At 62.2% G+C, this 27,906-nt stretch overlaps 13 protein-coding genes across 13 annotated transcripts; 7 read left to right on the plus strand and 6 right to left on the minus strand.

Moving 5' to 3' along the window:
- Positions 1–277: 277 nt before the first annotated feature.
- RHTO_03083 (CorA family metal ion transporter) lies at positions 278–3,455 on the minus strand (the record flags this gene model as incomplete). The annotated part of the gene is made up of 9 exons (XM_016416755.1): positions 278–295; positions 355–408; positions 468–548; positions 615–684; positions 741–859; positions 920–1,043; positions 1,109–1,299; positions 1,391–1,573; positions 1,632–3,455. 9 exons carry the CDS (start codon positions 3,453–3,455, stop codon positions 278–280), a joined length of 2,664 nt encoding a protein of 887 aa, XP_016276474.1.
- Positions 3,456–3,937: 482 nt separating this feature from the next.
- On the plus strand, positions 3,938–5,423 carry RHTO_03084 (CORD and CS domain containing protein; the record flags this gene model as incomplete). The annotated part of the gene is made up of 7 exons (XM_016416756.1): positions 3,938–4,034; positions 4,098–4,148; positions 4,246–4,628; positions 4,698–4,713; positions 4,773–4,826; positions 4,899–5,083; positions 5,139–5,423. The coding sequence occupies 7 exons, from the start codon at positions 3,938–3,940 to the stop codon at positions 5,421–5,423; spliced, it is 1,071 nt and encodes a 356-aa protein (XP_016276475.1).
- Positions 5,424–5,938: 515 nt separating this feature from the next.
- Positions 5,939–7,832, minus strand: RHTO_03085 (26S protease regulatory subunit S10B; the record flags this gene model as incomplete). The annotated part of the gene is made up of 10 exons (XM_016416757.1): positions 5,939–5,968; positions 6,027–6,099; positions 6,212–6,435; positions 6,496–6,833; positions 6,889–6,952; positions 7,011–7,125; positions 7,193–7,313; positions 7,383–7,502; positions 7,634–7,676; positions 7,749–7,832. The coding sequence occupies 10 exons, from the start codon at positions 7,830–7,832 to the stop codon at positions 5,939–5,941; spliced, it is 1,212 nt and encodes a 403-aa protein (XP_016276476.1).
- A 230-nt stretch (positions 7,833–8,062) lies between these two features.
- Positions 8,063–9,473, minus strand: RHTO_03086 (macro domain containing protein; the record flags this gene model as incomplete). The annotated part of the gene is made up of 7 exons (XM_016416758.1): positions 8,063–8,223; positions 8,289–8,337; positions 8,436–8,517; positions 8,577–8,841; positions 8,903–8,963; positions 9,026–9,041; positions 9,124–9,473. 7 exons carry the CDS (start codon positions 9,471–9,473, stop codon positions 8,063–8,065), a joined length of 984 nt encoding a protein of 327 aa, XP_016276477.1.
- A 283-nt stretch (positions 9,474–9,756) lies between these two features.
- Positions 9,757–10,634, plus strand: RHTO_03087 (U4/U6 small nuclear ribonucleoprotein SNU13; the record flags this gene model as incomplete). The annotated part of the gene is made up of 7 exons (XM_016416759.1): positions 9,757–9,759; positions 9,867–9,941; positions 10,008–10,025; positions 10,095–10,124; positions 10,193–10,235; positions 10,343–10,527; positions 10,608–10,634. 7 exons carry the CDS (start codon positions 9,757–9,759, stop codon positions 10,632–10,634), a joined length of 381 nt encoding a protein of 126 aa, XP_016276478.1.
- A 373-nt stretch (positions 10,635–11,007) lies between these two features.
- RHTO_03088 (uncharacterized protein) lies at positions 11,008–11,753 on the plus strand (the record flags this gene model as incomplete). The annotated part of the gene is made up of 3 exons (XM_016416760.1): positions 11,008–11,465; positions 11,524–11,587; positions 11,649–11,753. The coding sequence occupies 3 exons, from the start codon at positions 11,008–11,010 to the stop codon at positions 11,751–11,753; spliced, it is 627 nt and encodes a 208-aa protein (XP_016276479.1).
- A 96-nt stretch (positions 11,754–11,849) lies between these two features.
- On the minus strand, positions 11,850–12,562 carry RHTO_03089 (uncharacterized protein; the record flags this gene model as incomplete). The annotated part of the gene is made up of 2 exons (XM_016416761.1): positions 11,850–12,259; positions 12,331–12,562. 2 exons carry the CDS (start codon positions 12,560–12,562, stop codon positions 11,850–11,852), a joined length of 642 nt encoding a protein of 213 aa, XP_016276480.1.
- Positions 12,563–12,998: 436 nt separating this feature from the next.
- Positions 12,999–15,865, plus strand: RHTO_03090 (aquaglyceroporin related protein; the record flags this gene model as incomplete). The annotated part of the gene is made up of 10 exons (XM_016416762.1): positions 12,999–14,214; positions 14,275–14,307; positions 14,364–14,395; positions 14,453–14,510; positions 14,570–14,588; positions 14,648–14,739; positions 14,800–14,839; positions 14,898–15,084; positions 15,140–15,334; positions 15,392–15,865. 10 exons carry the CDS (start codon positions 12,999–13,001, stop codon positions 15,863–15,865), a joined length of 2,346 nt encoding a protein of 781 aa, XP_016276481.1.
- Positions 15,866–16,148: 283 nt separating this feature from the next.
- On the plus strand, positions 16,149–16,558 carry RHTO_03091 (uncharacterized protein; the record flags this gene model as incomplete). Its single annotated transcript, XM_016416763.1, has 3 exons — positions 16,149–16,393; positions 16,453–16,473; positions 16,537–16,558. The coding sequence occupies 3 exons, from the start codon at positions 16,149–16,151 to the stop codon at positions 16,556–16,558; spliced, it is 288 nt and encodes a 95-aa protein (XP_016276482.1).
- Positions 16,559–17,149: 591 nt separating this feature from the next.
- Positions 17,150–20,039, minus strand: RHTO_03092 (TEA domain family member 1/3/4; the record flags this gene model as incomplete). Its single annotated transcript, XM_016416764.1, has 4 exons — positions 17,150–17,174; positions 17,237–19,235; positions 19,290–19,466; positions 19,523–20,039. 4 exons carry the CDS (start codon positions 20,037–20,039, stop codon positions 17,150–17,152), a joined length of 2,718 nt encoding a protein of 905 aa, XP_016276483.1.
- A 945-nt stretch (positions 20,040–20,984) lies between these two features.
- RHTO_03093 (protein of inositol phosphatase family) lies at positions 20,985–24,385 on the plus strand (the record flags this gene model as incomplete). Its single annotated transcript, XM_016416765.1, has 8 exons — positions 20,985–21,276; positions 21,338–22,122; positions 22,182–22,705; positions 22,772–22,949; positions 23,012–23,244; positions 23,302–23,659; positions 23,715–24,250; positions 24,310–24,385. 8 exons carry the CDS (start codon positions 20,985–20,987, stop codon positions 24,383–24,385), a joined length of 2,982 nt encoding a protein of 993 aa, XP_016276484.1.
- A 67-nt stretch (positions 24,386–24,452) lies between these two features.
- On the minus strand, positions 24,453–25,964 carry RHTO_03094 (transcription initiation protein SPT3; the record flags this gene model as incomplete). Its single annotated transcript, XM_016416766.1, has 5 exons — positions 24,453–25,150; positions 25,208–25,295; positions 25,357–25,496; positions 25,565–25,739; positions 25,821–25,964. The coding sequence occupies 5 exons, from the start codon at positions 25,962–25,964 to the stop codon at positions 24,453–24,455; spliced, it is 1,245 nt and encodes a 414-aa protein (XP_016276485.1).
- A 212-nt stretch (positions 25,965–26,176) lies between these two features.
- Positions 26,177–27,852, plus strand: RHTO_03095 (GYF domain containing protein; the record flags this gene model as incomplete). Its single annotated transcript, XM_016416767.1, has 3 exons — positions 26,177–26,223; positions 26,335–26,850; positions 26,910–27,852. The coding sequence occupies 3 exons, from the start codon at positions 26,177–26,179 to the stop codon at positions 27,850–27,852; spliced, it is 1,506 nt and encodes a 501-aa protein (XP_016276486.1).
- Positions 27,853–27,906: the final 54 nt, after the last annotated feature.

Here is a 27,906-nt window from a genome sequence, read left to right on the forward strand (position 1 = left end):
GAGGAGTGTGAGAGGTTGAGAGATGAGAAAGGTCGAGCGAGTCGCAACGCGCGCAGCGAGCGTGAAGGAGGCCAGATCCCAAAGTTCGTCGAGCGATAGGGACGTGTATAGTAGTGCACGATACAAAGCTACAGAGGACGCGAAGACGACGCGACAGGAACGAGTGCGAGAGAAGTGACCAACAACCCACAGGGAAGAGAACGGAGGGCGACTGCTGAGAGAATAGACTGCGAGATAGGCTGAGCGAGGGCGTCGTAGGAAGGAAGAGAAAGCGTGTCTATTTGCGAACGAAGACCTGCGGGAAGGAGACATCGTCAGCGAGAGTGGGAGAGGCAAGCAGCGCAGGCAACGCACCTTGTAGGTGAAGATTGCTCCTCCGACGGCGATGGCGGCGAGACAGCCAATAATCTGGGCGACAAAGGCGTGTCAGCAAGCCTGGGAGCGCGGACTGGCAGAAGCTGGCGCACCCCGAAGAACCAGTGTAGGTTCTCGACATTCTGGCCAGGGACGTGGACGTTCATTCCCCACAGACCGGTGATCAGGTTCATCTGTGAGGAGAGAGAAAGGATCAGCATTTGCAAGGGGCGAGCTGTTCAACGAGGAGGTGGACGCACCGGAATGAGGACAGTACCGAGAGCGGTAAGCTTCGAGAGGACGTCGTTGATCTGGTTGTTGGCGTCGGTCCTGCACACGGAAGCGTCAGCCATGAGTGTGGCAGGCAGGTACTGCTTTGTACGCACATCTCGATCGAGATCTGAGCGAGGTAGTTGGAATGCGAGCGCGACAGAATCTTCTCGTAGTGCGTCAAGTTCTGCGTGCTGGTCGTGATGTGGTCTTGGATATCGGAGAGATAGAGACCCTGAACGCGAAAGACGGGTTAGCAGGGGAATTTACCGGTGGCAAAGAGGGAACAACGCACAATGTCCGACTTGGGCGCCACCGACCAGTTCTCGTTGCACCGCTTCGACAGCCCCTTGACGACGTCGGCCTTGTTACCCATCAAGCGAAGCAGGCCCATGACTTTCTTGCGGCATGTTCCGATCCTGCGCGGTGCCGAGAGAGTTGTCAGCTTCGACTTCAGGAGACCCCGGCCCTTGCCGCTACGCACCGCCTGAGCATGTCGCTCTGCTCTGCCTCCTTCAAGATGAGTACAAGCTCATCGATCGAGTCGACCTCGTACTCGATATTCTGGATGAGGGGTCCGAAAGCGTCGGTGATGTCGTCGATGAGGGCGTACGAGATCCAGTCCGACGTGACGTTGATGTAGTCCTTGAGCTGCTTAATGCGTCGTCGGACGTTCTGCGGGTGAGGCGTGCCGCGGAAGTGGAACTGGCGTTCGAAGGTGGTCAGCCCAGTCTTCAGCTCGAGACGGTAAGCTGATGCGACTCACCGAGAGCGTGCCCTCGCGGAAGACGACGATGTACATGTTCAGCGGCTCGAGGTACGTCGGCGAGTACGGGTCCTGCTCGAACGAGCGGAAGCAGACAAAGTAGTAGTTCCGGAAGAGCTCGATCTTTTCGCGCGTTTCCTCCATCTGAATGTCTTCAGTCGTGAGAGGGTGGATGCCGAAAACCTGCGAGCGAGTGGCGAGATCAGCAGCGACACGCGAAGAATGGCACGCGTCGGCGCACCTTGCTCAAGACCTTCATCTCTTGGTCAGTCGGGCACATTACGTCGAGCCACCAGGTGTTCGCCTCCGCCTCCTCATCGCTCCGCATAACCGCTGTCCGTGGTCGCTCGCCGCGCATCGCTGCCGCCGAGATGCCCGCCGGCACGGCGCCTCCCTTTCTCGAGCCGTTGACAGACTGGCGGCCGTTCGAAGCGGCGCTGGGCGTGGCGGCACCGGAACCTGGCATGCCTCCCTGCATCGGCGAAGAGAGCTGCGCGAGTCGTGCGTCGAGGTTGATTGGGTGAGGCGGGTCGTCCTCCTCCGTCGGTCGCCGTCCGCAGAAGAGCTCCTCGAACGTCTGGCCTTCGCCTGGCAGTTCCGCAAGCGAGCGCGCATGAATCGTCGACGGCAGCGCATTCGAGTAGAAGGAGAAGCGATAAGGTCGCGGGCCGACTTTGCGCGCGCCCTCGCCGCCGGCTGTACCATACCCGCCCGCTCCTGACCCGGCGCGCTTGTCGCCCAGCAAAGGCGTCTTGGTGTCCATGATGCTGACGAAGTGCCCAGGGGTCGAGGGGGGTTCGCGCTCGCCCACACCCGCGTCGCCGAGATCATCGCCTGCTCCTTCGAAGCGCGCGAGTTTCCGCCTCATCCTCCCCGGGTGGACCGTCTCGCTAAATTTGCGGTGTCGACCGCCCATCCGCGGGACTTCCGCCTCGCTGCTGCTGCTCATCGGTCCACCCATGTACCGTCCCTGCGTTGCGGTCGCAGACGAGACGCCGTACTCGTTCGAGGGGGAGAAGCCGTTCTCGCCGGCAGCCGCTCCCTTCCGCCGTCGCATCGAGGGGATCGGTAGTCCATCGCGCTCGCCTTCCGCAAACTCTTCGAGCGCGCCAAAGTCGAACGGGTACGGGAAGTTCGGCAAAACGCCGGCCATGGGGAGGCCGCCGTGCGGGTGCTGCTGGTGCATGTCCATGTAGTCGAGCTCTGCTGCTGCGCCGTGCGCAGGGAAGCAGATGTCGTCTTCGGGCTTGCCGAAGCCTGAACCAGGCCGCGACAGGTCAACGCCGTACGAAGCATGCTGCTCCTCGTGCTCCGAGTCACGGCTGCGCTGAGAGTGCAGCGAGTTGAGCGACTTTTGCGAAGGGTGGCGGTCGAGGAAGTGGACGGGGCGAGGAGAGCGAGGCGAAGCCGGCCCTTCGTCGTCTGCGATCGCATCCTCGTCGACGTCCTGGTTCGCATACGACATCTTGCGCCCTCCTCGCATGTCGTCGATGGCTCGTGGCGAGATGGGCGAGCGCGCACTCGGCTCGTCGTCGCTCGTGCTGAACCTCCGCAAGGCGCTGCCCTTCCTCGCGCTGCCGTACATGTCGACATTGCGCGGGGCATTCTGCCCTCGCGGCGTCGTGCCGAACGAGAGCGAGTGTGGCTGGCGACGGTGGTCGATGTAGGCGCCGCCCTGGCTGTCGATGCTCGAGTCGCTCACGTTTCGGTGGTGTCGGTAGAGTCTGGCGGCGGCTGCAGAGCGCGGTGCGGACGTCGGCGTGTTGTGCATCCTCGACATGTCTTCCTGACCACGAGAGCTCTTCGCCTCGCGCTCGTAGAAAGCCTCGTGCTCCTCGCGCTCCTCCTCCTCCCGGTCCTCCCGTGCGAGGTCGTCTGCGAGGTGACCCATCGCGTCTGTCGCATCGCCGCTGCCGAGTCCGACGCTGACCGACGGTCTCCTGCGTGACGACTCGCCGTGCGCGTGAACATGGCTGCTCCCGCCTCCGCTGCTCGTCGCCCGCTGCGGGGTCACCAAGTCCTGTGCGGGTCCCTGCGGCCCTCCCGCGACACCCGGCGACGACATGCTCCCTCGCCTGTCTCGCACGGTGTTGCTCCTCGTCCTGCCCGTGTTGGCGAGCGTTGTCATCGACTCTACGAGGTGTCGGTCCTGCTCAGCCTGATGAAGATCGACCAGGTCTGCCTCGCTCGTCGGGCGCGGCGAGGACGCCTGCGAGCTGGTCGACTCGCGCCTGCCAGACTGCCCAGCTGTGGGCGACGTCATCCTAGCCTGGTAAGCTTGTGTGCGAGCGAGATGGGAGTGGTCGAAGGGGAATGCCGTGCGCTCATGCAACCTCGCAACCCTCGCTGGCGGGCTGGAGATACTTGCAGGTCCTCTAAGATACTGTAGTCCGAATTGCTACCGTGCAAGCGAATCAGCCTGAGCGACTTGCGATTTTCCAGCGACCGTTTCCCTCGCGTGACGGTTCCGCTTCCTCTCGACGCTCGCTCACGCTGCTACACCTCGCTGGACCTGCTGCTGCCTCGCGATAGATTGCTAGACGCTCCATGACTCTCGCTACGTGCACTCGCCGCGGCTGCGGCAAGTCCTTCGACCCTGAACAGAACGGCGACGCCGATTGCTCGTTCCACCCAGGCGCGCCAGGTGCGCTTGCTGTAGCTTGCAAGGTGGCTCGAGGCCGTGGCTGACTGGACACGCTGCTCGCAGTCTTCCACGAGGGTTTGAAGAGCTGGAGCTGTTGCTCGGATGTCAACAAGCGTGAGTCCTCGCTCGATTCCCTGCTTGTCCTTTGAAGGATGTAGGGCGTTTACAGGGCTCCAGAGATTCAGACTAACGCCCTCGTCCTGCGCCGCAGCGGTGACCGACTTTGACGACTTTATGAAACTCCCGACTTGCGCGACCGGCTCGCACTCGCTCGAACCCGCCGAGCCTCTCAAGCCAGTTGCAGAAGCTTCCAAGGCGCCTTCCACGACCGACGCAGACGGGAAGGAGGTCTACGGCGCGGCTGTCCCGCAGGACTCGAGATCGGAGGACTCCTCGCTTCCTCCTCTCCCGCCTGGTCCGAAGATTGCGCACAAGGAGGGCCCGCAGAAGCCGCAGTCGACGCCGTACGTCGAGGAGCAGGACGACCCCGAGGTCGAGGTCAAGAAGGGGATGCGGTGCAAGCGGAGAGCGTGCGGGAAGGAGTACGAGGGTGAGGACCGGCAGGAAGGCGAGTGCAAGTACCACGCTGGTGTGGTGAACAGACTTCCCTTTCGTTATACGCTGTTGCGAACGCTGACACGCTGCGTTGACGCCTCGAAACAGCCTATCTTCCACGAAGGTGCGCTTGTCCCGCAACTCCGTCTTCGCATTCCTCGCGCTGACCTCCGTCTACTACAGGCAGCAAGGGCTACTCTTGCTGCAAGCGTCGCGTGCTCGAGTTTGACGAGTTCCGTGAGTTTCGCGGCCACAGTCAGACCCTTCGATGCTCCCGCCGCTGACTCTGCGCCACCTACCTCTCGACAGTGCGGATTGAGGGATGCCGGACGGGACGTCACCTTTTCGTCGGCGCGAAGAAGGAGGACGATGGCAAGGAGGAGCTCGTCGACTTGCGGACAGATCACTACCAAACGCCGCGACAGGTCATCGTCAGCGTCTTTGGCAAGCAGGCGGACAAGGAGGCCAGCGTCGTCAAGTTCGAGTCTGAAGCGGTGCGTTCTCGTGATTGCCAAGCTTCGGCCTCGAAGCTGACCTTTACATCCACAGATGCACGTCGACCTCGTCCTCCCCTCCCGCAAGCGCTTCACCAAATCCTTCCCCCTCTACGGCCCTATCGACCCCTCCGCCTCATCCTACAAGATCCTCGGCACGAAATGCGAGATCACGCTCGCGAAAGCGGACGCGCGGTCGTGGCCGTCGATCACCACGCTCGACCCGGAGCTCGCGAGCAAGTTCCAGATCCAGCTCGCGTTCTCGGCGGGTGGCGGGCGCGGGACGGTCGGTGCGAAGGAGATGGTGCTCGACCAGACGAACGCGGCAAAGCTGAAGTGAGGTGGAGAAAGGGTGAGGGTGAGGGTGAGTAGGAGGTAGAGAGTCGCAACCCTGCATTTTCCGAGTCGTTCCTCCTTGCCCTGCGAAGAGCTCCTGCCCGCTCCGTTCGAGCGAGCGAAAGCCCAGAGACACGGTTGGTCGCGATGGAACCCCGGCTGGGCGCCGCCGACCAGCGACTGCGGTTGGGACAAGGGTCCTCGTGCGGCATCGAGCGGAGAATCGACCAGCCGACCCCTCGACGTCGCAGCCGCCGCACACAGGCCCGCAGCGTACGGACGGTCGAAGTAGGATCCGGGATTGGCAGCCGACGACGAGCAACAGCGGATGGGGAGCGAGGGGACGGGGCTAGCTTCGCGGGACAGTTTGCGAGCCGTAGCCTATGCTTAGCGATACCATCAGCAATCTCCGCTTGACCTCGAGACTCCAGTGCGGATAGCCAAGTTCAGCTGCCGAGGCGATTCTCTCTCGAGTCGAGAGTGAGGGCGGCAGGAAAAGCGATTGTACCGCGAGAGTCTCTACACGTTGTCGTATTCGAGGATAGTTTCCTACGCGCGGAGCACGTTAGCGAGGGCAGCGAGAAAGGAGTGTAGGAAGGTGACGAACGTGTTTTTTCGCCGACTGAAGCTTTCGCGCGCCTTTGATGAAGTCCTCCTGGATGCAATAGTCGCGCTCGTCGCTGTTCCGGAGAGCGGAGAGAGAGTGTAAAAAGCGGACGAGGGGAAGGAAGGAGGGAAGAGGGAAGGTCAGCTCTTCGCCAAGCGACCTGCATGAATCGCCCTCGCACGCACCGAATCGCAAACATGCCCGCCTCGGTGCAGATGTTGCGCAAGTCGGCGCCGTTGAACCCTTCGCTCAGCTTGACGATCGCCTCGTAGTCGATCTCGCCCGACTTGCGGATTGGGCCGGCGTGGATCTTGAGGATCTCCATTCGCGCGACCTCGTTCGGCAACGGAATCTCGATCTTGCGGTCGATACGGCCGGGACGCATGAGAGCCGGGTCGAGCGTGTCGGGCTGTGCGAGGGATGAGGTCAGCGACAAGGCTCACCGGAGGCGAGTGAGACGGTACGGTACTCGGTTCGTGGCAAAGATAACCTTGGTCTTGCCGAGGTAGTCGAAGCCGTCGAGCTGGTTGAGGAGCTCCATCAACGTCCTCTGGATCTCGCGGTCGGCCGAAGTTCCTTCGCTGAATCGCCGTCCGCCAATCGCGTCGATCTCGTCCATGAAGATAATGCACGGCTCGTGCTCTTTGGCATAGCCAAACATTTCGCGCACGAGCCGTGCACTCTCTCCAATGTACTTATCGACGATGGCGGACGCGACGACCTTGAGGAAGTTCGTCTGGAGCGTTGCGGCGACGGCGCGGGCGAGCAGGGTCTTGCCGGTACCGGGAGGGCCGTAGAGGAGGACGCCTATGAGCAGAGCGGGGTCAGCGACTTTGCTGGATAGCCGTCGGAACGAGCGCACCTTTGGGAGGCTTGATTCCGACGCGCATGAACAGTTCCGGGTTCATCAAGGGTAGCTCAATGACCTGGGCATGAAAGTTGTGATCAGTGACGCTCGAAGGAACAGCTACGATGCCCGCGTACCTCTCGCAACTCCCTTATCTGGTCGCCCAACCCACCGACACCCGCAAAGCTCGCACTTCCCGGGTCCTCCATCGTCATGTTGTACACGAGCGGGTCGACTTCGCGAGGCAAGATGCTGTTGCGAGCGCAGAGGAGCAAGTCAGCCGGCGCAGACCGAATGAGAAGGAGGATGGGGGGCCTACCGCATGATCGTAAGGGTCGTCATGTCGAGCGAGACGCGCACTCCGTTCTTCAGCTTGTGCTTCGGCACTGCGCTCCTGCATCCGACAACATAGCGGGGTCCTGACGACGCCTTGACAATGACTGTCCGGTGAGATGCGTAAGGTCAGCCCCGCAACTCCCGTGCGCAACAGTCCAGGGTCAAGCACGCACATCGCTCCTCGTCCAGCTGCTTCAACACCTCGCCCACGATCTGCCCGACCGACTGCAACGCCTTGATGTCGTCCTCGCTCTTCTCGTAGTCCCGCTCCAGGTCTTTCAGCGACAAGCGGACTGCGCGGCGATAGTCAGCACTTCGTTGTCGGTCATACGCGAGGTGCGCGAACGAGCTGGCTCACCTGCGAGCGGTGTGAGAGGGCGAGGTCAGCGTCATCCAGCGACGAGGTGGTGGTGGGAGAACGCACTCTTCTTCAAGTTCTGGTCCAGCTCCTCGTGCTCCTTGAGTTTCTGTACATGCGCATTGAAGTCCAGTCAGCTACGCCCACCCAGCGAGTTCCCGACGCGAGCTGATTGACGCACCTTGCGGTAGGCGGCGAGGGCCTGCTGCTTGGCCGGGTCGAACTGCTGCGCGGGCTGGGACGTCGAAGAGCTTGCTTCTGCCATCTCGAGCGGTTCAGTCAAGCAAGGGAGCGGGTCTGAGCGGGTGAAGCGTGGTGAGCGAGGTCGAGGACGCGCGGCCTTCGACGAGCGAGGCGATGAGAGCGAGTTCCCGCGACAACTCTCGCTGGATGAGACGACTCGTACTGCAACAGGATCACAATGCAAAGATCGTACAGATTCAATCGGGGCGAAGCGAGAGAGGGAGGACAGCTCCCGACACCGCCAGTTCATCCTCACTCGTTCTTCTTCTCGCCAGCCGCCGCCGCCTCTCCTTCTTCCGCCTTCTTCTCCGCGCCATCATCGTCCTTCGACTCTTCTTCAGCTGCTGCGTCCCCCTTCACCGTCTTCTTGAAGCCGGGCGGAGGGGGAAAGTAGGCCGGAACGTTGTCAAGGTCTGTTCGAAGCGAGTGTCAGCTCCGGGCGGCTCACTCGGATGAGTAAGAAAGCGCCAGAACACACAGGAGTTGACGTCAATCTGGCGGAAGACGCAGAAGATGACATGGTCGATCTGTTGGAGAGGCGCAAGAGGTCAGCCATCCACAACACTCACGATGCCACCCTCGCCGAGGAGAGCAGCATTCGATGGGATGTGTTGGCCAAACTGACCTTGTCGCCGTCTTCGCCCTCGAGGAACTTCCGGACTTCATCGCACGCTACCTGCGCCGCGTCGTCCAGCGGATAGCCGTACCTGCGCGAGTAAGGCATCGTCATCGTCACGCCAGTCTGTCGCACCAGAAAACAACTCACACGCCCGTCGATATGCCCGAGAACGCCACGCTCCTCAACCCCTTCTCGACGCACAACCCCAAAGTCGAGGTATAACAACTCCTCAACTTCTCCTCACACCACTCGCGCTTGTTCCGGCTGAAGATGGGTCCGACAGTGTGCGCGATGTGCTTCGCGGGAAGGCGGTGGCCGCCTGTCAGCTTGGTCTCGCCCGTGTCGGCGCCGTTGAGCTTTTTGCATTCGTCGTAGAGGGTGTGGCCTGCTGCGGAGTGGATGGCACCGTCGACTATACGTTATGCCGCGTCAGGAGCGGTGAAAGAGCTGATACGGGGAAGAAGGGAACTGACCGCCTCCGCCGCCGAGAAGCGACTTGTTCGCAGCATTGACGATGCAGTCGACCGCGAGTTTCTGATGACGACAAGCGCGAAGCATCAGTTAGCGATCCGACAGAGTAAGCAGACGAGACGCACCGTGATGTCACCGCGCCTACGGACAGAAGTAACAAGGACGACGAAGCAAACGTGAGCAGTTCGTCCCCCTCCCGTCAAGCCGCAAGGTCCCGACGTACCAGATGATGACCTTGTCGTTAAGCTCTGACTTGTGCGGGTAGACGATGTCCTCTGCGTCCGTGTAGCCCTCGAGCGACCCGTCCTCGTAGGCCTCCCTGATCGTCTTGAGCTCCTCCGGCTTGACGCCCTTCTCTCGCGGCTCTTCTTCGGGCTCGACCTCTTCCTTGTCCTCCTCTGTCCCGTCCTCTGTCACCTCCACAGCCTCAGCAGCGGTGTGCGCCTCTCCAGCAACCTCCGAAGCCTGCGCGGGTGGGGCGGGATCCATTTCGTCGTCCAAGCGAGGTCGCGATGCAGGCCGTGCGTCCTCGTGCTTCTCGGTCGCGGGCGAAGGAGAGCGCTTGTCAGCCATCGCAGCAGAGTCGAGCGCGAGTGAAGAGTTGAAGGTCGAACCGTCGAGACGAGGACTACTCCGCTCACAACCGCTCCTGATTTTGCGTGGGTTGGTCAGAGTGGACTATGAGAGTGTACGAGATGGTGTACAGTAGTCAGCCAGACAATTTATGAGGTCCGCCATCTTGGCCTTGAGCGTCTCGTCTCGTCGCCTTCCTCCCCCAACCTCCCCCGAGCCGTGATCTCCGTGTGAGCTCGCAAACACACTCCAACCAACCCACAAACACTTCCGACACGCAGCAATGGTGCGCACCCCGTCCTCTCGCCGCCTCGGACTTCATCATCTCCCCCGAGCTCAGGAGCTGACTCTGCCGTCCACACCGCCCGTGGTACCGTGCGAATGCTTCTGCAGGCCGAGACCAACCCCAAGGCTTTCCCCCTCGCCGACGCGGCTCTCACCAACCAGATCCTCGACTTGGTCCAGCAGGTGTGTTCGCCCCGGTCCTGCTCGCTATCGCAGAGTCGGCTCGCTGACATGTGATCCCTCACGCAGGCTTCGCACTACAAGCAGGTTCGTCAAGCGGGCTTGCGGCATCTGCGGGAGGATGGCGGCTGACTTGACCTACTCGACTTTGTGCAGCTCAAGAAGGGTGCTAACGAGGCGACCAAGGTGAGCCGACCGAGGCCCAATGCTGCGACAGTATGACGGTGCTGACAAGTCTCTCGTTGCGCCCGCAGACCCTCAACCGCGGTATCTGCGAGTTCATCGTCATGACTGCCGGTGAGTCCCGGTTGTCGGCTCGCCTTGGGGCACACAATCGCTGCCTTGCGCACCGGGTCCCCTTCCATCTGTCTGACGCGAGAGTTGACCGCCATCTCACCTCGCAGACACCGAGCCGATCGAGATCCTGCTCCACCTCCCGCTCCTCTGCGAGGACAAGAACGTCCCCTACGTCTTTGTTCCCTCCAAGACCGCCCTCGGCCGTGCTTGCGGCGTCTCGCGCCCCGTCATCGCTGCGTCGATCACGACCAACGAGGCTCGCGAGCTCAAGAGCCAGATTGACACGATCAAGGTGCGTAGCGGGGCTGGATGCGTCGCTTGACCCGCCAAAGGGCGTCGAGGCTGACTCGTTTTCTTCTTTGCCGCCTACAGGGCCAGATCGAGCGCCTCCTCATCTAAGCGGTCGTCTGCACGACGGTCTAGCTCGTCAAGCGGGTCAGGGAGGCGGGCTCTGCGCGGTTGTCTCGAGGAAGGAGGCCTTGACTGGTCTGCCCTTCCCGTTGCGTACACTTTTTCTTGTACACCCACGTATCGTGCCCCTTGCGGCCTCTCGAGCCTGTTGTCAATCTAGCCTGCGGGCGTTTTTTCGTCGGATTCGCTCTTCGTTACCCTGCTCCGCTTGTTCTCTCGGTCCTTCGGCTCCGCAGGCGGATCTGCCTTTGTCGAAAGACAGCCAGGCGCTTGCCATACGCGCCGCGAGCACCGCTCGACTGCTCGTGGTCACCCAACTTCATCGCTCCGCTTCTTCCTCCTCATCTTTACCGCCGCTACCATGTCCTCCTTCGCTGGGTTCAACACGCAGCCGCAGCTCTCCCAAAACACCTCTCTCGCAACGCTCCTCCACCGCGCCGACGACCTCGCGCGCCAGTTCAACCGTCACCATGCCTCCTCACTAAACAGCGTCTCGTCCCTTCCCTCTCTCGCGAACCAGCTGCAGAATCTCATGGCTATGCCTTCTGTGCCTGTAACACGGTCGAGACCTGAAGGCGGGATTCGCGAACGAGGGATGGCCAAAGTTCAGCAGACTATCGAGGAAGCCCTCCAAGGCGTGCGGGACGACCTGGGAAAGATGGAAGGCGATGTAGAGCAACTCAACTCGTTGCTCTTCGAGGCGGATTTGTTCCTCGCCACGCCGAGCCTCGCGTTGCAGCATGGGTTGAACCCGAAGGAAGCGCTTCAACATGTGTCGGGGTTGTTTGCGCAGTACCAGGCGGAATTGATTCGCTTGAGGTGCGTACCGGCTCTCTGAGGGACGGTTGACGTTGAGCGCTAACGCGGGTAAGCGCAGGGAAGTGCTGGCGGACTTTACGAGTGAGCAGATTGGTGTCGACGAGTTTGTGGACGAATGGAAGGTGCGTTCTACGTCCCCAGTCCTCGAATTTGCTCGGTTCAATGACCCAGACACGCCCGCAGACGATGAAGGAGGTCGACAAGGGCCAAGAAGCCGAGTTGAGCGACCTCGTCGACGTCCTCGGGAGCTGGGGAGGGTCGGGAGGACTCGACGTCGAGATGTCGTGAAGGCGCCGCTAAACCTCGCATAGACTGTACTGTTGTACCCATTACGGTGCGTTCCCAGTGTTTCTACACTCGAAGGACCTGTCTGACATGACCCGCCTACAGCTCCCACCGAATGACCTCCTTGACGACCTCGACAAACTCTTCCAATCCTCGCCTGTCCTCCTCGTCGAACGCTCCCAGCGCCTCGCAATCGATGTCCAGCACTCCCACACGCACCTCTTCCTCCGTCCCGTCCTCTCTCCGCCGCTTGACGATGACGGGGACGACGACTTCGCTCTGCGTGACCCCGTCGCAGGCGATGTGTCCCGGCCGGGCATTGACGTCCTCCACTACGACCGTCTCGCCCGAGTTGAACGCTGCTGCGCAGACTCCTACGGGGCGGGAAGAGGAGCCTTTGAGCGAGACGGACAGGCAGGCTGGGCGGCCGTGGAAGGGGCCGAGGAAGAGCTGGGCTGGTTCGGAGGCGGGTGCGTGTCGCGAGAGGAGCGAGGGGATCACGTAGAAACCTGTAAAGGAGGAGTCGAGCGCGATGTCAGTCTCGTCGAGAGTGGTCTTTTCCTCGAGCGAGTTGCCTCACCCGCCCAGTTGACCCGCCTCCCGTCGTCCCTCCCGAACCTGTCGGCATAGTTCTCGTACGAGCCAAACAACAAGCTTGCGGCGTTTGAGAACGCGGTGATCCAGTTCGCGGCGGGGTCGTCGGGCGACGAGGGTGCGAGGAGGGTCCGCGCGGTCGAGGCGAGGTGCGTGTAGAAGGCGCGCTTGGAGGTGGTTGCGCTCGAGGGCAGGGCGAGTGCGTCTGCGTGGGGCATCTTTGCTGTTCTCTCCCTTGGATGAGCTCGAGGACGACGAGGACCAGGCGAGGGTGGGTTGTTCGTTGCTCTCTCTCTCGCTCGCTCGTGCTGCTGACTGAGCTCGACTCTGAGTGTGTGCCGACGGCAGCCTTGTTTCTGACCTTGTTCTGCTCCAGATCTGCTGCCCGCGCTCTCTCGCGCTCTCGCTGGCCCCCGCTCACCGAACTCACTCCAGAATGACGGAACCACCTCGCCTCGCTCGCCTTCTCGCGCAGCGCATCCAAGAAGATCTCGAAGTTTGAGCATTCGTCCCTTGCCGCTCACTCTGTCTGCGGCGTCCCTCGTTCTGCCTCGCTGCGGGAGACGGGTCATCCGCTTTCCCTCGACACCCTGGATTCTTCGACTCTGCTTCTTCTTCTTCTTCTTCTTCTTCCTTCGACTCTTGAGGACAACCATGTCGACACCGCCAGACCGCAACCTGGAGCGCCCTGCCCATCCCCCTCGACCACCCTCCTCACACCGCCACACCGCCTCATCAACCGCTTCCACCGCCGCTTTCCCTTCGCTCGACGTAACGACAAGTCGAGTAACGGCCGACTCGACAGCCCAACAACGCCGGCGCGCTTCCTCAGCGTCCATCGCCGGCCCGCCGCCGACTCAGCAGAACTCCCGCCGCCGACCAACGCGGAACGACTCGACGACTTCGACTGCCCTCTCCGACGCACCGTCTCGCCGCTCAGACTCTATCCGCGCTCCTCCCGCTGCCGTAGCCAAGAAGGAACGCCCCCGACCCTCGAACGTCGCTGGACCTGCACCTATCCGGCGTTTCTCGACTATCCCAGACAGCTTGTTCGCCGTGTCCGAGTCGGATCGCACGCCCGGTTCGAACGCGGGGTCGGAGCTGGGAAGGCAGTTGGGCGGCGCGGGCGGGAACGACTCGATGAGTGCCTTTCCTGTCGAGGAGGGGAGCGTCGGGTCGAGTGTTGAGGCGGGGAAGGGGAAGAAGCCGCTTTGGGCAGTCGGTGGGGTCTTTCCTAAGCACCTCTCGAAGCGGAGACGGTCGAGCGTGGCGCAGGAGCAGAAGAAGCGGCGTCAGAACTCTCGAGGAGGCGCGCGCGCAAGTTCGTCCGCCGCGGCCGCCGCAGCACCGAATCGGCCGCCCATCCCGCGCGACGGGACCTACACGACCCAGTCGAGCGTCTCCTCTGCCGCAGTCGACGACGAGCCAGCAGACGTTGTCGCGCACGACTTGGACAACGAGAAGCCTCGCGAGCGGGCGGATCCGTTCGAGGAGTTGAGGAATGCGACATCGAATGGGTCGAGGAAGGCGCCGTTGGAGGTGGTTGTGAGTAATGATAGTGGACGGAGTGAGGAGGAGCGACGGAGGGCGGAGCGCGGGGAGGAGCAGCCTCAGCAGTTGGAGAAGGTCAACTCGGGTGGTTCGCGGACTATCGCGGGCGAGATTGACGAAGGACGCGCAGACGATCAAGGCGAGAAAGGAGGAGGGGACGCCGAGGCGGGCCAGATGCCCGGCGGCGAGTTGGACCAGAACGAGGAAGACTGGGTGGACGACTTTGATGCGCGAGAGGGACCGAACGACGAGTTGCCCATCAGGAACTGGTGGGGAACCGTGCGGTACGCGTTGAGGGAACCGATGGCGGAGTTTCTGGGTGCGTTCTCGCTCACTTCTCCTTGTTCCGTGCGCTCGAGCTGACGCGTTGCGCTCGCAGGCACGATGATTCTGGTCTGCATCGGCATCGGCTGTGAGGCGATCGCTCGTCCAGGCGTTGGACGCTTGCTCACTCGACTTCGTTCGCAGCGACGTGCCAAACCAAGATCAGCGACTACCAGGTGCGCTTGCCAGCTTGCTCAACTCCCTCAAGTGAAATTGCTGACGTCTACAAATAGATGGGCGCCTACTCCTCCGTCAGTTTCGCATGGGGCTTTGCGGCCATGCTCGCCCTGTGTGCGTGGCCTTCTCGCTTCTTCTCCCCCGACTTTGTGCTGACTCGCTGTGTTCTGCAGACATCGCCGGTGGGATCTCGTACGCTCGCGTCCGCCACACCTCTCGCAGCCCCCGCTAACTTGCTCGATGTCTCGCAGGGGAGGTCACTGCAACCCAGCAGTCTCCATCACGCTCGCCGTCTTTCGCGGCTTTCCATGGAAGATGGTGCCGCGGTACATCGTTGCTCAAGGTGCGCTCTCGTCGCTTCTGTCGAGGTGGAAGCGACGCTCATGCGTCATCTCGCTCGCAGTTCTCGGCGCTTTCGTCGGCGGACTCATGATCTACGGAAAGTGCGTAGTTCATCGCCCTCCTTCGCGTAAAGACGCCTTCTGATGCTCTCGCCCGCAGCTACCGCCACGCCATCGACATGTACGACCCGCACAAACTCATCCACTCGACCCCTCAAGCAAACGCCAGCGCAGCCCTGTTCATCACCGCTCCCGCTTCGAATGTCGCTTCGCCTGCAGAAGGTTTCTGTCAGGAGATCTTGGCGGGAGGGATACTGATGATTGCGGTTCTGGCGCTCGGTGACGAGGTGCGTTGACTCGCCCTTCCTCGCTTCCTGCAGAGCTGATGTTTCGTTCTCGTAGAACAACGCCCCTCCCGGCGCAGGTCTCGGTGCCATCGTCCTCGGCTTCGTCGTCGTCGCGATCGGCATGTCGAACGGCTGGGTCTCCGGCTACGCCATCAACCCTGCTCGCGACCTCGGACCGCGACTGGCGTTGTGGTGCGTCGGGTACGGGATCAAGCTGTGGCACCATGATTCGTGGTGGTGGCTCATTGGGGTGCGTCGTCGTTTGAGCGGCTTGCACACGACGGAAAGGCTGACGAGCTCGCTACAGCCCATCGGCGGAGCCGTCGTCGGATCGCTCGCCGGCGCGCTCGCCTACGACCTGTGCTGCTTCACCGGTTCCGGAAGTCCCATCAACTACACGGGGCAAGAACTCGCCGACGCGATGCGCCTTCACACGATGCACAACATGGTCTGGATGGCACTCTCGCCTAACAAGCGACGCGCGCGCCGCGAAGCGATCGAGGCCAACAACCCTGATGCACTCGCCGAGTCGGGTATGGCCTCCTATGCGCCGGACGTCTTCCAGCCCCCGGTCAGAAGGGATCATCCGCCTGGACGAGCGACGGAGAAGCAGCGCGAGGAGGCGGACTTTACGCAGCGGTGGAGGCGAGGGAAGGAGAAGGTTTGGCAGGAGGAGGCGAGGGCTAGGCAGCGCGAACGCGAAATGAGGCGCGAGTACAGGCGGAGTTTGGAGGAGTCGAGGGAGAGGGACAGGAGGAGGGTCGAGGAGTGGCGGCAGTGAGGCTGGACCTCTCCCGCGCGTACAGACACACAGTCATCTTCGCATTGCAACGCATTACAGACGTTCGACATTCGTACGAGAGGCCAGTAAAAGAAAGCGGGCCTCTCTGCGTCATCGTTCCGCAGCTGGAGGAGGTTCTTCGCCTCTTCCCCTCCGCTCCCATCGCTTGCTCCCCTTGCACTGGCTAGCAACTGCTCAGTCGACTCATTTTACACCGCCGCACAGCCCCGCCGAACCTACGGTGAGCTGCGCTCGTCCACTCGCCCTCATCATCTCCTAACTGATGAAGCGACGCTCCATCGTTTCCTCGCTCTTGCAGACCACCATGAGCACCCAGCCAGCCCTTCAGTCCTCCACCTACCCACCTGCCATGCAGAACAGCCTGCAAGCTGCGCTCAACAATCGCGAAGCGATGGATTCGGTCGCACTGGACGATTTGGCTCCTCATCCAAGCCAGGTGCAAGACGAGGAGGCGCAGACGGAGGCAATGCACCTTCGCGGTGGCTGCTTTGAGATCCCTTGTCCCGGGTAAGTTCGCCCGACTCCTTCACCGCCGTTCTCGAGAGCTGACGGTCCTTCTCCGCCAGATTCACCTGCGACTGCTGCGTGTGAGCGACCATCGTCCAATGCCGGGCGTTCCGTCTTCATTGCTGATCATCTTCTGCTCGCAGCATCCCCTGCACGATCGCTTGAACGCCCACTCTCGCCTCAGTACCGCCCGCGACTCCGCATTTCCGACTCGATAGACCCTGTTCCACGACGAGTCAACCTTCACGACCCTTCTCCGTTGTACATTGTATCCTTCGTCTGACCAGCAACGCAGTTCTACTCTTCCGACACTGCGAAGCCGTCTGCCCAGATCACCTTGAGACACCCCAACTGTCCTTCGGCTCGCGTGCGGATGCTTTTGCTGGTGCGACTGCAGTGATGGACATGTCGACGGTGCAGCTTGGCCAAGCGGGATGAGTGCGGGAGTCCAGCACGATCAGGGAAACCCTTCTCGGCTCTACCGGAGCCAGTACGCAATGAACGACGGCACTGCTGGTATTGACAAGTCGACAAGAAAGGGTACACCAAGATGGTATCAATACCGAGACAACGAGAGTGGGCATGATCGAGAGCGCGAGGAGTCGTATGTACGCAAAGGCTGGGGGGCGATACAGCTCGAGAAAAGGGGAATAAGGGTACGACGGTGGGTAAGGCGGGCAAGAAGTTGGTACAGGGTCGGCCGCGCGGCGGGATAAATAGCGAGACGGCAGGCGAAGTGAGGCGGAGGCGTGCAGGTCAAGAAGCGTAAACGCCAGTGTACCTGCGAGAGACAAGCTGGTCAGCAATGAATCGCTTGAAGGAATGGTTGAGTTGGCGACTTACTTGGTTGTTGACCCGAGCAAGCTCGAGAAGAAGTCCTGCTCCTGCTTGACCTTCAGCTTGCTCTGCGGCACTTGCGGCGGGGGCGGTGCGGATGTGCGAGGCTGCGGCGCCGGCTCCACTGCCTGAGTGGACGAGAGAGTGGAGCCTGAACTGCTCGAGGACGTCGACACTGAGAGGAGGTCCGGGAGGGAAGGGTCTTCGAGACCAGTCGAAAAGTCGGCGCCGTAGAGATGGTGGTCGGGGTGGACGGAATACATCGGCTGTGACTGCAAGTGCTGAGGGAATGCCTGCTGGCTCAGCGCGGGCGGGACGGGAAGCGACGACGCGCTGGAGAAGATGCCGTTCTCGTCGATAGGCGAGGGAGCGAGACTGGCGGGTCGCGAGAGAGATGACGAGAGGTAGCTGTGCTCCTGCAGTCCCATCAACGCCGGCGAGTGTAGGTCCCATTCGTACGTCGCGTTCTGCAGCCAGATGTGCTCGAGACGCTCGCGCTGGGCGGCAGAGCCCGAGTCTGGCAAGACGGGCGGCGGCGCGTCGGGCGTGTGGGCGACTTGGTCCCACGGCGTCGACGGCGTGAGCGGAGGGCGAGGCGCGGCGAGGTGACCGTTGCTAGGTGGCTGAAGCTGCGAGTTCGACGGTCCTGCTGTCGAGGCTGAGAGCCGCACGAAGTCGCTCGGAGGCGGGATGTGAAGCGACAGGTTTGGCTTGTTCGAAGACGACGACTGACGGCGGTGGTGAGTGCGAGAGGACGTAGGCGGACTGCGGCGGGAGAGACGAGGAGGCGGCATCGAGGTTTGCATGTCGGGCGCGGGCACTTGGCTGAACGCCATGCTCGCCGGCAAGGTCGCGCTGCGCGACATGCCCGGCGCATCGAGCTGCGGCGAGAACGACGACACAGAGGCCATCTCGCTCGGTGCGAAGCCGGCGCCCGCATGCCTCGACGAGAGGAGCGACAATTCGGCCGTCCCGCGGTGCAGTCCCTCGACGACCTCAATGTCGTACGCAATGACGAGCACGACGTCTCCGAAATCGCTTCCCCTGATCTCGACGCTGTCGTCGACCTGCGCAAGCGCGAGACCGTCGTCAGGCGTGACGACGACCTCCTGCAGGACTGAGAACATGCTCAGGTTCTGCGCGAGCTCGAAGCGCGCCTTGCCGTTCCGTCCGAAGGAGGCGCTGCCCTCCTCGTTGGCCGAGAGGAAGTGCGACCAGTAGGTCTCGGCGAAGGGGAGCTCGTAGGAGAACTTGTGGCGCATGACGGGCGAAGGCGAGCGGCCTGCTCCGAGCGGTGAGGCGGCGTCTCCGATCGCGACGGGCGGCGCGAGCGACTCGACAAACTGGATGATGCGGTCGCCGTGGCAGAAGATGGTCGTCACGACTGAGAGAGGGAGGTTCTGCATCGTGTCGAGGCGGACGTGCGCGGCGACCTGGGTGCCTAGTGCGGATGCAGTGGTGAGCGAGGGGATGTCGAGGTTGAGCTTGAAGTGGAGGAACTGGCAGGGGAGGCAGGCGAGCATGGCCGGCAGCATCGGGTACCGCTTCGAGCCGTGAGGGAGATCCTCGACGAGGATCTTGCGAAGCGGTGCGCCGGATTGACGATGGTTGAGGGAGGCGAGGACGTGACCTTCCTGACGCTGAGCGTCTCGCTTTGACGGGACGATCATGGCGAAGTCGGAGGGAGAGAAGGGACAGGCGGCGGGGATGGGAGGAGGGAGAACCGACATGTCCTGAAAGGCGTGCGCGAGTTCCGTCGTCGGAGTCAAGGCGCCATGCGAGGGGTGCAAGACGAAGGGCGAGTGAAGCGCGAAAGGCGACTGCGCAGGAGCAGGGTAGGGAGTGAAGGTGGACGAGGCAGCGGTCACATCGATGGCTGGCAAGCCAAGGCCGATGGAGAAGGCTGAAGGGCGGATGTAGGGCGACTCGTCGCCGAAGAAGAGGCGAGCGTTGCCGGGCGCGAACCGGTCGTCGCCCTCGGCAGGTTCAGAGACGAGCTCCATGACTGCGAGTCGCGGAGGTCAGCCTGCGTTCCTTGGGCGCGCGTGAGCTCACTTACAGTCCTTGTCGTCCTTGCGTAAGTTCTTCAGGACCTGAATGTGACTTGAGACCTGCTTGCGCGAGCGAGCCTTGCCTGTCGTCCGGAGGATGTAGTCGCCAATAAGCTCATTTCGTCCGCAGGGCTTGCCGTTGATGATGAGCTTCTTGCGCCCGAGACGAGGAAGCAGAGCGAGTGCTGCAGCAAGTAGAGCGTGAGCCAGCGTAGGGGGAACGCGAGATTCGAGTACGGACCTGTGTGGAAGGCTTCCTCGACATCGGGCGGCCAGACGTCCTCGCCGTCCTTGCCTGCGCAGCGCGGTGTGTACGATAGCTGCTGCGACACTGAGTTGTCCTGCTTGACGGGTGAGGTCGGGGAGTCGCCTGCGATCGTCCGTCTCCGTTTCATGCCTGGCCTCCTTCCTCCCGGGACTTCCTCGTCCTGCTCGCACATTCTGCCGAGAGGACTCGTCGTGATGGTCTGGCGGAAAGGGCTGAACGTCGCCTGGGCAGACGCAGAGCGGGCCATGCCAGGGGACGAGTAGATGCTCGCGGGAGACGAGAGTTGGGCGTTCCTTGGCGATGAGTCGAACTGGATCGAGTGCTGGATCGAGGGAGACGACGACGAGCCTGGGTGAGGGAAGGACTGCATGTTGGGTGACGAGGGAGGCTGGAGGTCCTGGAGGGTGCGCTTGCGGACCATCCCGTGTGACGAAGGGCCTGCCGAGTTCGGGGGAGAGACGGGCGGCGCTGCCGCTGAGCGTCGCTGCATCGTTCGAGAGGCTGGCGGGGTTGTCAGGCGATGGATCTGCGAGCCCCATGCAGCCAGGTCAGCTGTTATTCGGGCGCACTCCTGTCGAACAAGGTTTCCGGGGACGCGTCGCGTGAAGAGGAGGTGAGGGTACTCACGGCGTCGAGGGCGTTCGCAGGGCGAGTGGCCGGCGATAGAGCGTGCAATACAGTCCCGGCAGTCGATGTACCAGCGTGCACAGCCCCTTGAGCGGTGTGGGCGACACAGCGAGCGGGCGAGTCGTTGGCGGGCGGGTGATGAGCGAATCGAGGTCGCGAGGGCGTGGGAGCGGGCGGGGCGAGCTGGGCGGGATACAGGTAGGCTGTACAAGTCCTTGTAGCTGTCGATCCGTCCTCGAACAAGCACCAGGCTGTATGGGGTGAGGAATGCGAGGTGACAACCGTCCGGGGGACGAGAGCGCGCGCCTGTACGCGGTGTCGCGACTCTCGACATCACCAAAGGTCTTTCTTTGAATTCGTAGGGATCGTACAGACTTCTTGGATGATCCTGAAGTCAATCCCGAAGGCGCGCAGACCTGCTGGGGAAGCAGCGCGTCGGGGGGACATGCTCACCTTCTCCCGGTCAAGCTGCGACGACGATTACCTTGAACGTGGCTAGCGAGCGTGCTTCGACGTTGTTCCGACGTTTCAAAGTCTAGACAGTCCAAAGCGGCAGTCAAACAGGGATGAGGAAGCGAGGAGGTGTCGTTAAAGATGCGAAAAGACCCGGGGTCCTCCTCCTGTCCTCGCCGCCGCTCGACTTTCCTGATAGTCGCACAATCAGTACAAAACGCTCGACCATTGCATCAGGCCGAGGAATTCTGGACGACTTCCCTTTTCTCTCCTCCTCCGCCTCCTCCTCGAGTATGTCCCCCTATCTTCCTCGATTATCTCTCCGAAGAGGCTCCTCCTCTTTCGGTCACTGAACATGGCCAACGCCGCGCCCGGCAGCTGGTCACGCCCCAACGCTCGCACTGTCCCGCCAGCTGTGTCTGCTCCGCCTCTCGCCCTGCTCCACCGCCGTCTCGCCATTCACCCTGACCCCGCTCGAGGACTCGTCGTCAGGCCGTACGATGCTTCGTTTCGCGGCTTGTGGGAGGGGCAGGCTGTGAGGATACCGTATGGGTCTACTAAGCCGGAGAAGACGCAGTGGAAGGAGGAGCAGGACGTCCCGGGCATCGAGGTGGACTGCGTCGCGGGCCTCCTCGTCGGTTTCCAAGGTGCGCTCAGGTCATCTCGTCGCTCGAGACGCTGCAAGCTGACCCCCTTGCCATCGTGAAGATTCCTTTCTGATCGTCGTCACCGACTCGACCGTCACCGCAACTCTCCCCGACCTCCAGAACCCTCATTCGCGACCCAAGATCCTCTCCGCCAATTCGCTCCTCGCCATCCCTCTCGGCTCGTACGATGCCGCGCGGACAGTCATTATGCGGCACTTGTCGAAGCAGGCTGCGCGGCGGAAACGCTCGGCGTCGGTCGCTTCGACTGCTTCGGCGACGAGTCTCGCAATGGGAGGAGGAGCGACGAGCGCAGAGGAGGATACGAGCGAGGACGAGAGTTCGGCGGACGAGGCAGACGCTGCGCCCATCGTCCTGCCGCAGTCGGGCGAGAAGGCCAAGAGGCCGTTCTGGCAGCGGACTTTCCCGCGCGGGTTTGGCAAGAAGGCTCCTCCCGCTCCTCCTGCAGCTGCGGCGGCAGCAGAGACCCTGGCCGAGAAGGTGGACGACCCGAACACCGCCTCTCCGCCGAACGCGACCGACGCATCCGACCTCCCCGCCGTCGCAGCGGCAGCGACTGAGCCATCCTCAACAGGAACAGGCGCATCGACCCCTCCCGACGACGAAGAAGTGCGCGAGTCGCAGCGCGAACTCGACGAGAAACTTGTCGCAGAGTGTTTGCGCGTCTTCACCGGTCTGTACTTCTCCTTCGATACGGACATTACACGTGGGCTGCAGGCGAAGCATGAGCGAAGGAACGACGGACTCAAGCATTTGCCGCTGTGGAGGTCGGCCGACAAGCGCTTCTGGTTCAATCAGCACCTCGTTGCGCCGTTCGTGCAGGCAGGTGTGAGTCGAGCTCGCTGCGAGGTCGTTCAGCAGGATCCGCTGACATGGCGTTTGTGCAGCTCCACTCTTACATTGTCGTCATGATGCAAGGCTTTGCGCAGCACCTCTCCGTCGCCCTCCCCCTCCAGCCCTACCGCACCCTGACCTCCGTCGACCCTTCCTCACCCGCCTCCGTCGATCTCGACCTCACCCTCATCTCCCGACGCTCAACCGAGCGACCCGGCCTGCGCTACCAACGCCGCGGCATCGACTCGTCCGGTTCCGTCGCCAACTTTGTCGAGACAGAGTTCATCGTCGAGTGTGTCCGCGAGGGCACGAGGCACGTCGACTCGTTCGTGCAGGTTCGGGGTTCGATCCCGCTGTACTGGTCGCAGAGCCCTTGGGCGCTCAAGCCTCCGCCTGTGCTTGAGCGGACGGAGGAGGAGAGCAGGAAGGCGATGCGGAAACACCTTGAGGGGCTGAAGGCGAAGTATGGACGGCTTGTGCTGGTCAACCTGGCGGAGACAACGGGCAAGGAGGAAACGGTCGTCAACGCGTATGGCGAAGGCGTCAAGAGCTTGGGCGTCGACGAGGAGGAGATGCGGTGCGTCCTGCTTCCTGCTTTTCCGCCCGCAGGCTTCCATCGCTCATCCCGCTTTTGCGTGCGCAGCTACGTCAGCTTCGACTTCCACAAGGAGACGAAAGGCTTCAACTATGCCCGGATCTCAAACCTAATCGAGGACATCAAGCACGACCTCGAGGAAATGCAAACTTTCTGGACGACCCCTGAGGACGTCTACTCGATGCAGAAGGGCGCGTGTCGGGTCAACTGCATCGACTCGCTCGACGTGCGTTCGCTTCCGCTCGCCTTTAGACGCTTTCGTCGCTCACGAGGCCCGTTTCTTCGCAGCGCACTAACGTCGTCGAGTCCGCCATTGCCCGCTGGGTCCTCAATCAGCACCTCGTCCACCTCGGTATTACCTCCGGCGAGGAAAAAGGCATGCACGATGACTTGGACTTTGCGTTCAATGCGCTCTGGGCGGACAACGGAGACGCCATCTCGCGCGAGTATGCCGGCACGAGTGCGCTCAAGGGCGACTTCACGCGGACGGGAAAGCGGAATTGGCGAGGGGCGATGAACGAGTCAGTTTGAGATGCTTCCGCTCGAGGCGGAGTCGCTGACATCGCTTGCTTTCGCAGTGCCAGCAACTCGGTTGCCCGCCTGCTCCAATCGACCGTCACCGACTTCTTCAAGCAGGCTGCGCTCGACTACATGCTCGGCGTCAACCTCAACGCGTTCCAGGAATTCGCCGAACGACTCGAGACGTCCGACCCGGGCGAGATCATCCGGCTTGCGCAGATTCGGCAGGAGGCGCTCGAGACGGCGACGCGGGAGGTAATGGAGGAGGGTGAGCACAGGGTAGCGGCGTGTACGCTGTTGTCTCCGACGGAGGAGGACACGGTGAGGCCGGCGAAGGGCGGCAAGTACGAAGAGAAGGTCTTGATCCTCTCGGACAAGGCGGTCTACATCGTCTCGTACGAGTTCTCGCTGCAGAAGGTGCGCATCTCCCGCCTTCTCACGCTCACTGACTCGCTGATACCTCGATCAACAGGTCACCAGCTTCACCCGCATCCCGACAGGCGACATCCTCGGCCTCCAAGCCGGTGTCTACATCATCTCTTCCCTCGACGCTTCCGCCCGCGACCCGCTGGAGAACTACGGCTTCATCATTCGCTACCGCGCGAAGGACGCGACTGAGCGGGTACGGACTTACTCGCTGCGCACCAGCTCTCCGAGGAAATCGCCTGCGAAGGGGACGTCCAGCTCTGCGTCGTCGCGACCCTTGACACCTCTGAAGCTCCCCTTCCCAATCGGCAAGACGACTCCCGCCGCTGCCGCTCCAGCAACCGACCCTTCCGAAGGCGAGACTCACTTTGTTGCCTTCAAGGCTCTGCGAAGAGATGCGGTCAAGGTCGCTTGCGAGGACGGGTCGAGCGAGATCATCGATCGGCGAGCGGGCGACGACATAGAGGGCAAGACCGCTAAGGATGTCGTGTGGAGTATCGTGAGGTGTTTGAAGGAGGAGTGCGAGAAGGTTGGAGCGGTTGGAGAAGGCGACGACTGGCTCGTCGAGAAGGACATTATCAGGTGCGTCACGTCCCTTTCCACTCCGTCTGTCAGTCGCTGACAGATGGCGAGTCCTGCAGCCTCGCCGAGAGCAAGGCGCAGACCTCGATCGTCGACAAGCTCTCGCACTCACTGTACAAAGCTATCTGGGCTTGACGCGTATCCCCTTGCAAAGGCACTGTCGTATACGTAGCAACACACGAACGACGGAGAGAAGGAGATTCTACAGCAACCGGTTCGACACCCTCGTAAGCCCGCCCCGCCAATTCCGCATCCCACTCGTCTTCAGCGCCTCCTGTGTATGCTGCACGGCGTGGAAACCCTGCATGACGTCCTGGAGCTGGAGGAGAAGCGGGATCTCGGCGACAACTGTCGTGCCCGGGTCAGCGCCTCCTCCTTCTGCTGAGACGACGGTGCTGCCCGTCGTGGTGAGCGTGGCTGTCGGCGCGGGCTGGGTGGCCTCCGGCAGAGGAGCGGAGAAGAGGGACGTCGGGATCTCAAGCGGCTTGTTGCGCGGCGAAGTCGCAGGCTGTTGCTGCTTCTCAGTCGAGGTTGGCGCTTCGAAGCCCTTCCTCCCTCGCTTCGACGGCGAGGTGCTCCAGCTTTTTCTTCGCGTCATCATACCCTCCTTGCCGGGCGATGCGCTAGCCGTCGCATCCTCCATCGCCTCGTCCTCACCCGTCCGTTCCGCCTCGCCCTCCTCCCGCCCTCGCTTCTTCCCCTCCCGGATCTCCTTCCTCCGTTTCGCCTCCTGCACACGCGCTGCAGCAGCCTCCATGACCTTCTTGTTTGCGATGCCGGCGTCGCAGAGCGCGCGCACACACTCGTAGGCGAGGAAACCGAGGACGTCGATCACTTCGTCCGAGGCGAAGACGACGTCGAGCATAGCCGGGAGGGCGAGGAAGTCGCGGAACTTTTTGTCTGCAGGTTGAAATGTCAGCGAGGGTCGGAACGGAATCGCGCTCAACGTGAACGCACTCTTCCGGTAAACGAACGAAGCCTGCCGAGCCTGCGAGTACTGCTCGTACTCGTCGCGGCTCATCTTGCTCGTCAGCATGTCCGCTTCCTGTACCGGCAAGCAGGTCGGTGAGTGTCGCCTCACGATGAGAAGAAGAAAGCCGGCGCACCCGCAACCGCTGTTTGTTCACTTCGTACGCCTCTGCCTCGTCGTCCTCAGGCTCGTCCTCCCTTCGCAAGTAATCCGCCCATGCATCGCTGAGCTCCCACGGTAGTCGGACAGTCGTCTTGATGACCTTGAGAGTCTTGTCTGGAAGCGGGAGAAGGCAAAGCAGCATCAGCAAGCGTCTTCTTCCCGAAGACGTTGACGGAACGCACCCGATACCGGCTCCTCCATGCCGTCAATCTCGTCATCGGCCTCGGGCTCTTTCATCTTCTTCCTGACGTCCTTCCAGCTCACGTAGCTCTTCAGCCGGTTCACCTTGGCGCGGTCGTGCCGGACGAGGAAGATGAGGTCCTCGACACTGATGGCGCGTCCGCCTCGCCGAGACGCCTGTGCGCGCGCTTGCACGACCTGAAGCCATACGAGTCAGCCTGGGATGCGGCCGGCGAGAGCAGCAGGAGCGGAACGCACCAGTTCGACCATCTCCTTCTTGACAACCTCCTCAATGAACTGCACGAGTTCCTCGTCCGCGTCCTTGATACCGCAAAAGACGTAGACCATCGAGCTGATCTCTGGCCAGTAGACATAGCGAGACTTTTGGGTGAGGGAGGCCATCGCGAAGGAAGGGGGCGAGAGTGCGGCGGCAGAGGCAGCCGGCGGGTTGCGGACAGGACAGACGGTCTAAGAAGTCGTCTCGAGTGTAGCTAGCCTGTTTGAAGCCTTCCTCGAGCGAGTCGAGGGTGGTGTCGAGAGGCAACTCTCTCCGAGCGATGTTGGCGAGGAGCTGTTCACGCTCTCTCGCTCGTTCGCTGTCAGACTGTGCTTCGATGGCGCCAAAGAGGCCAGCAACCACCTTCACGGCCGACCAGCCAACGTGCGTCCTCGCTCGTCTTCTCCCTCTCTCTCTCGTCCCCACTCACTGACGTCCCCTCCGTGACTCCGCCGTTTCCGCTTGTGATGGACTGCTCTGCGCTCGTAGCGACAGGGCTGCAGCCGCTCTCGCCGGCAAGCGCGTCAAGTTCGCGCCCAACAACGCCGAGACGGTCGCTGGCGCCGATGGAGCAGACGACCTCGAGTTGGACCTCGAGCAGGGTGCAGGCGGTCCTTCCCGCAAGCGCAACAAGGTCACGACGGAGGGATACGATTCTGACTCGTCCGCCGAGTCGGACGGCGGGTTTGGCGGAGCAGGGGGCGGACGGGCGGGAAGGGGTGTGGGACAGCAGGCGGCAGAACCCGAGGAGGATCTTGACGAGGACGACATGTTTGGCGGTGGAGGAACCAGGAAGGACACGGGACTCGACATCAAGGGGAAGAAGAAGGAGAAAGAGTTCCTCGAGATGGGCGATATCGAGGGTCAGGAGTTCTCGAAGAAGGACGACGAGGATTTCGACGAGGCAGACGACGAGAGCGAGGAGGAGTACCTGCCGGAGGATGACGAGGCGAACGACGACGAAGCGCCACGAGGCAGGCGGAGCAAGAAGGGCATGGGTTACTCCTTAACGTGCGGTTTGGTCTCCGTCGTTCGAGTTCGATTGCGCATACTGACGAGCGCTCCTGCAGCTCGTTCAACATGAAGGAAGAGCTGGGAGAAGGTCGATTTACCTCGGACGGCACCTACGTCGCCAACAAAGTTGACCCTCTCGCCAAGAACGACGTCTGGCTCGATGGTCTCTCGAAGCGATCGATCCGCGCAGCGAAAGAAGCGAAGGAGCGCATGGACGCGCGGCAGAAGGAGCGCGAAGCGGAGGAAGCCAAGAGCGAGGAGCAGCTTACGCAGTTGCGCGACGACTGCCTCATCGGCTTGCTCTCGCTCGTCCGGCCGGGCGAGACGGTGGCCAGGGCACTCACAAGGCTCGGGACCGCGAAGAAGCGTGCGGAGACGGCCGACGGTGGATCAGCTGCTTCGACCAAAGCGAAGGGCAAGTCTGCGGCGCGCGACGGCGACGCCATGGACCTCGACGAAGGCATGCCCACCTCGCGCACCTCCGACTCCGACCTCCCTCCCGCTCAGCGCTACGCCAAAAAGATCGACCGACTCACACATTTCGCCTCGACCCTCCTCTCCTCGCACGGCGAACTCGAAATTTACGACGAGACCTACGAGCAGATCATCAAGACACTCAAGGCGGAGGGTGCAGTGCGACGAGATTGGGTCCCGCCCGTCGACCCCGACGTTGAGCGCGAAGAGGCGGAAGCTGCGGCGCACGCTAAGGCGGAGGCAGACGCGGCTTCTGCGGCGCGAGGAGCGTCGAGCGGCAGGTCGAGAGTCGTGATCGCTCGACCAGGTGCTGGCGCACCTGCAGCCGCACCAACAGGAGCGCAGTACTACTACAAGTGGAACTCGCCTCCGCCGGGACAGCCGCCTGACCAGGAGTACGGGCCGTACGACCGCGCGACGTTCGAGCAGTGGGTTGCTGGCGGCTACTTCGGCGACGAGGCGTCAAGGATTACGGTCAGAAAGGACGGGGAGCAACGATGGGCCCCATGGAAGGAGTTGCGGTAGTCTCGCGGCCTGAGCCAATGAACTGCGCTGGCCTAACTGAACGCGATGCAGAGG

This window comes from Rhodotorula toruloides, assembly GCF_000320785.1.
Source record: "Rhodotorula toruloides NP11 unplaced genomic scaffold Scaffold2, whole genome shotgun sequence".
NCBI lineage: Eukaryota > Fungi > Basidiomycota > Microbotryomycetes > Sporidiobolales > Sporidiobolaceae > Rhodotorula > Rhodotorula toruloides.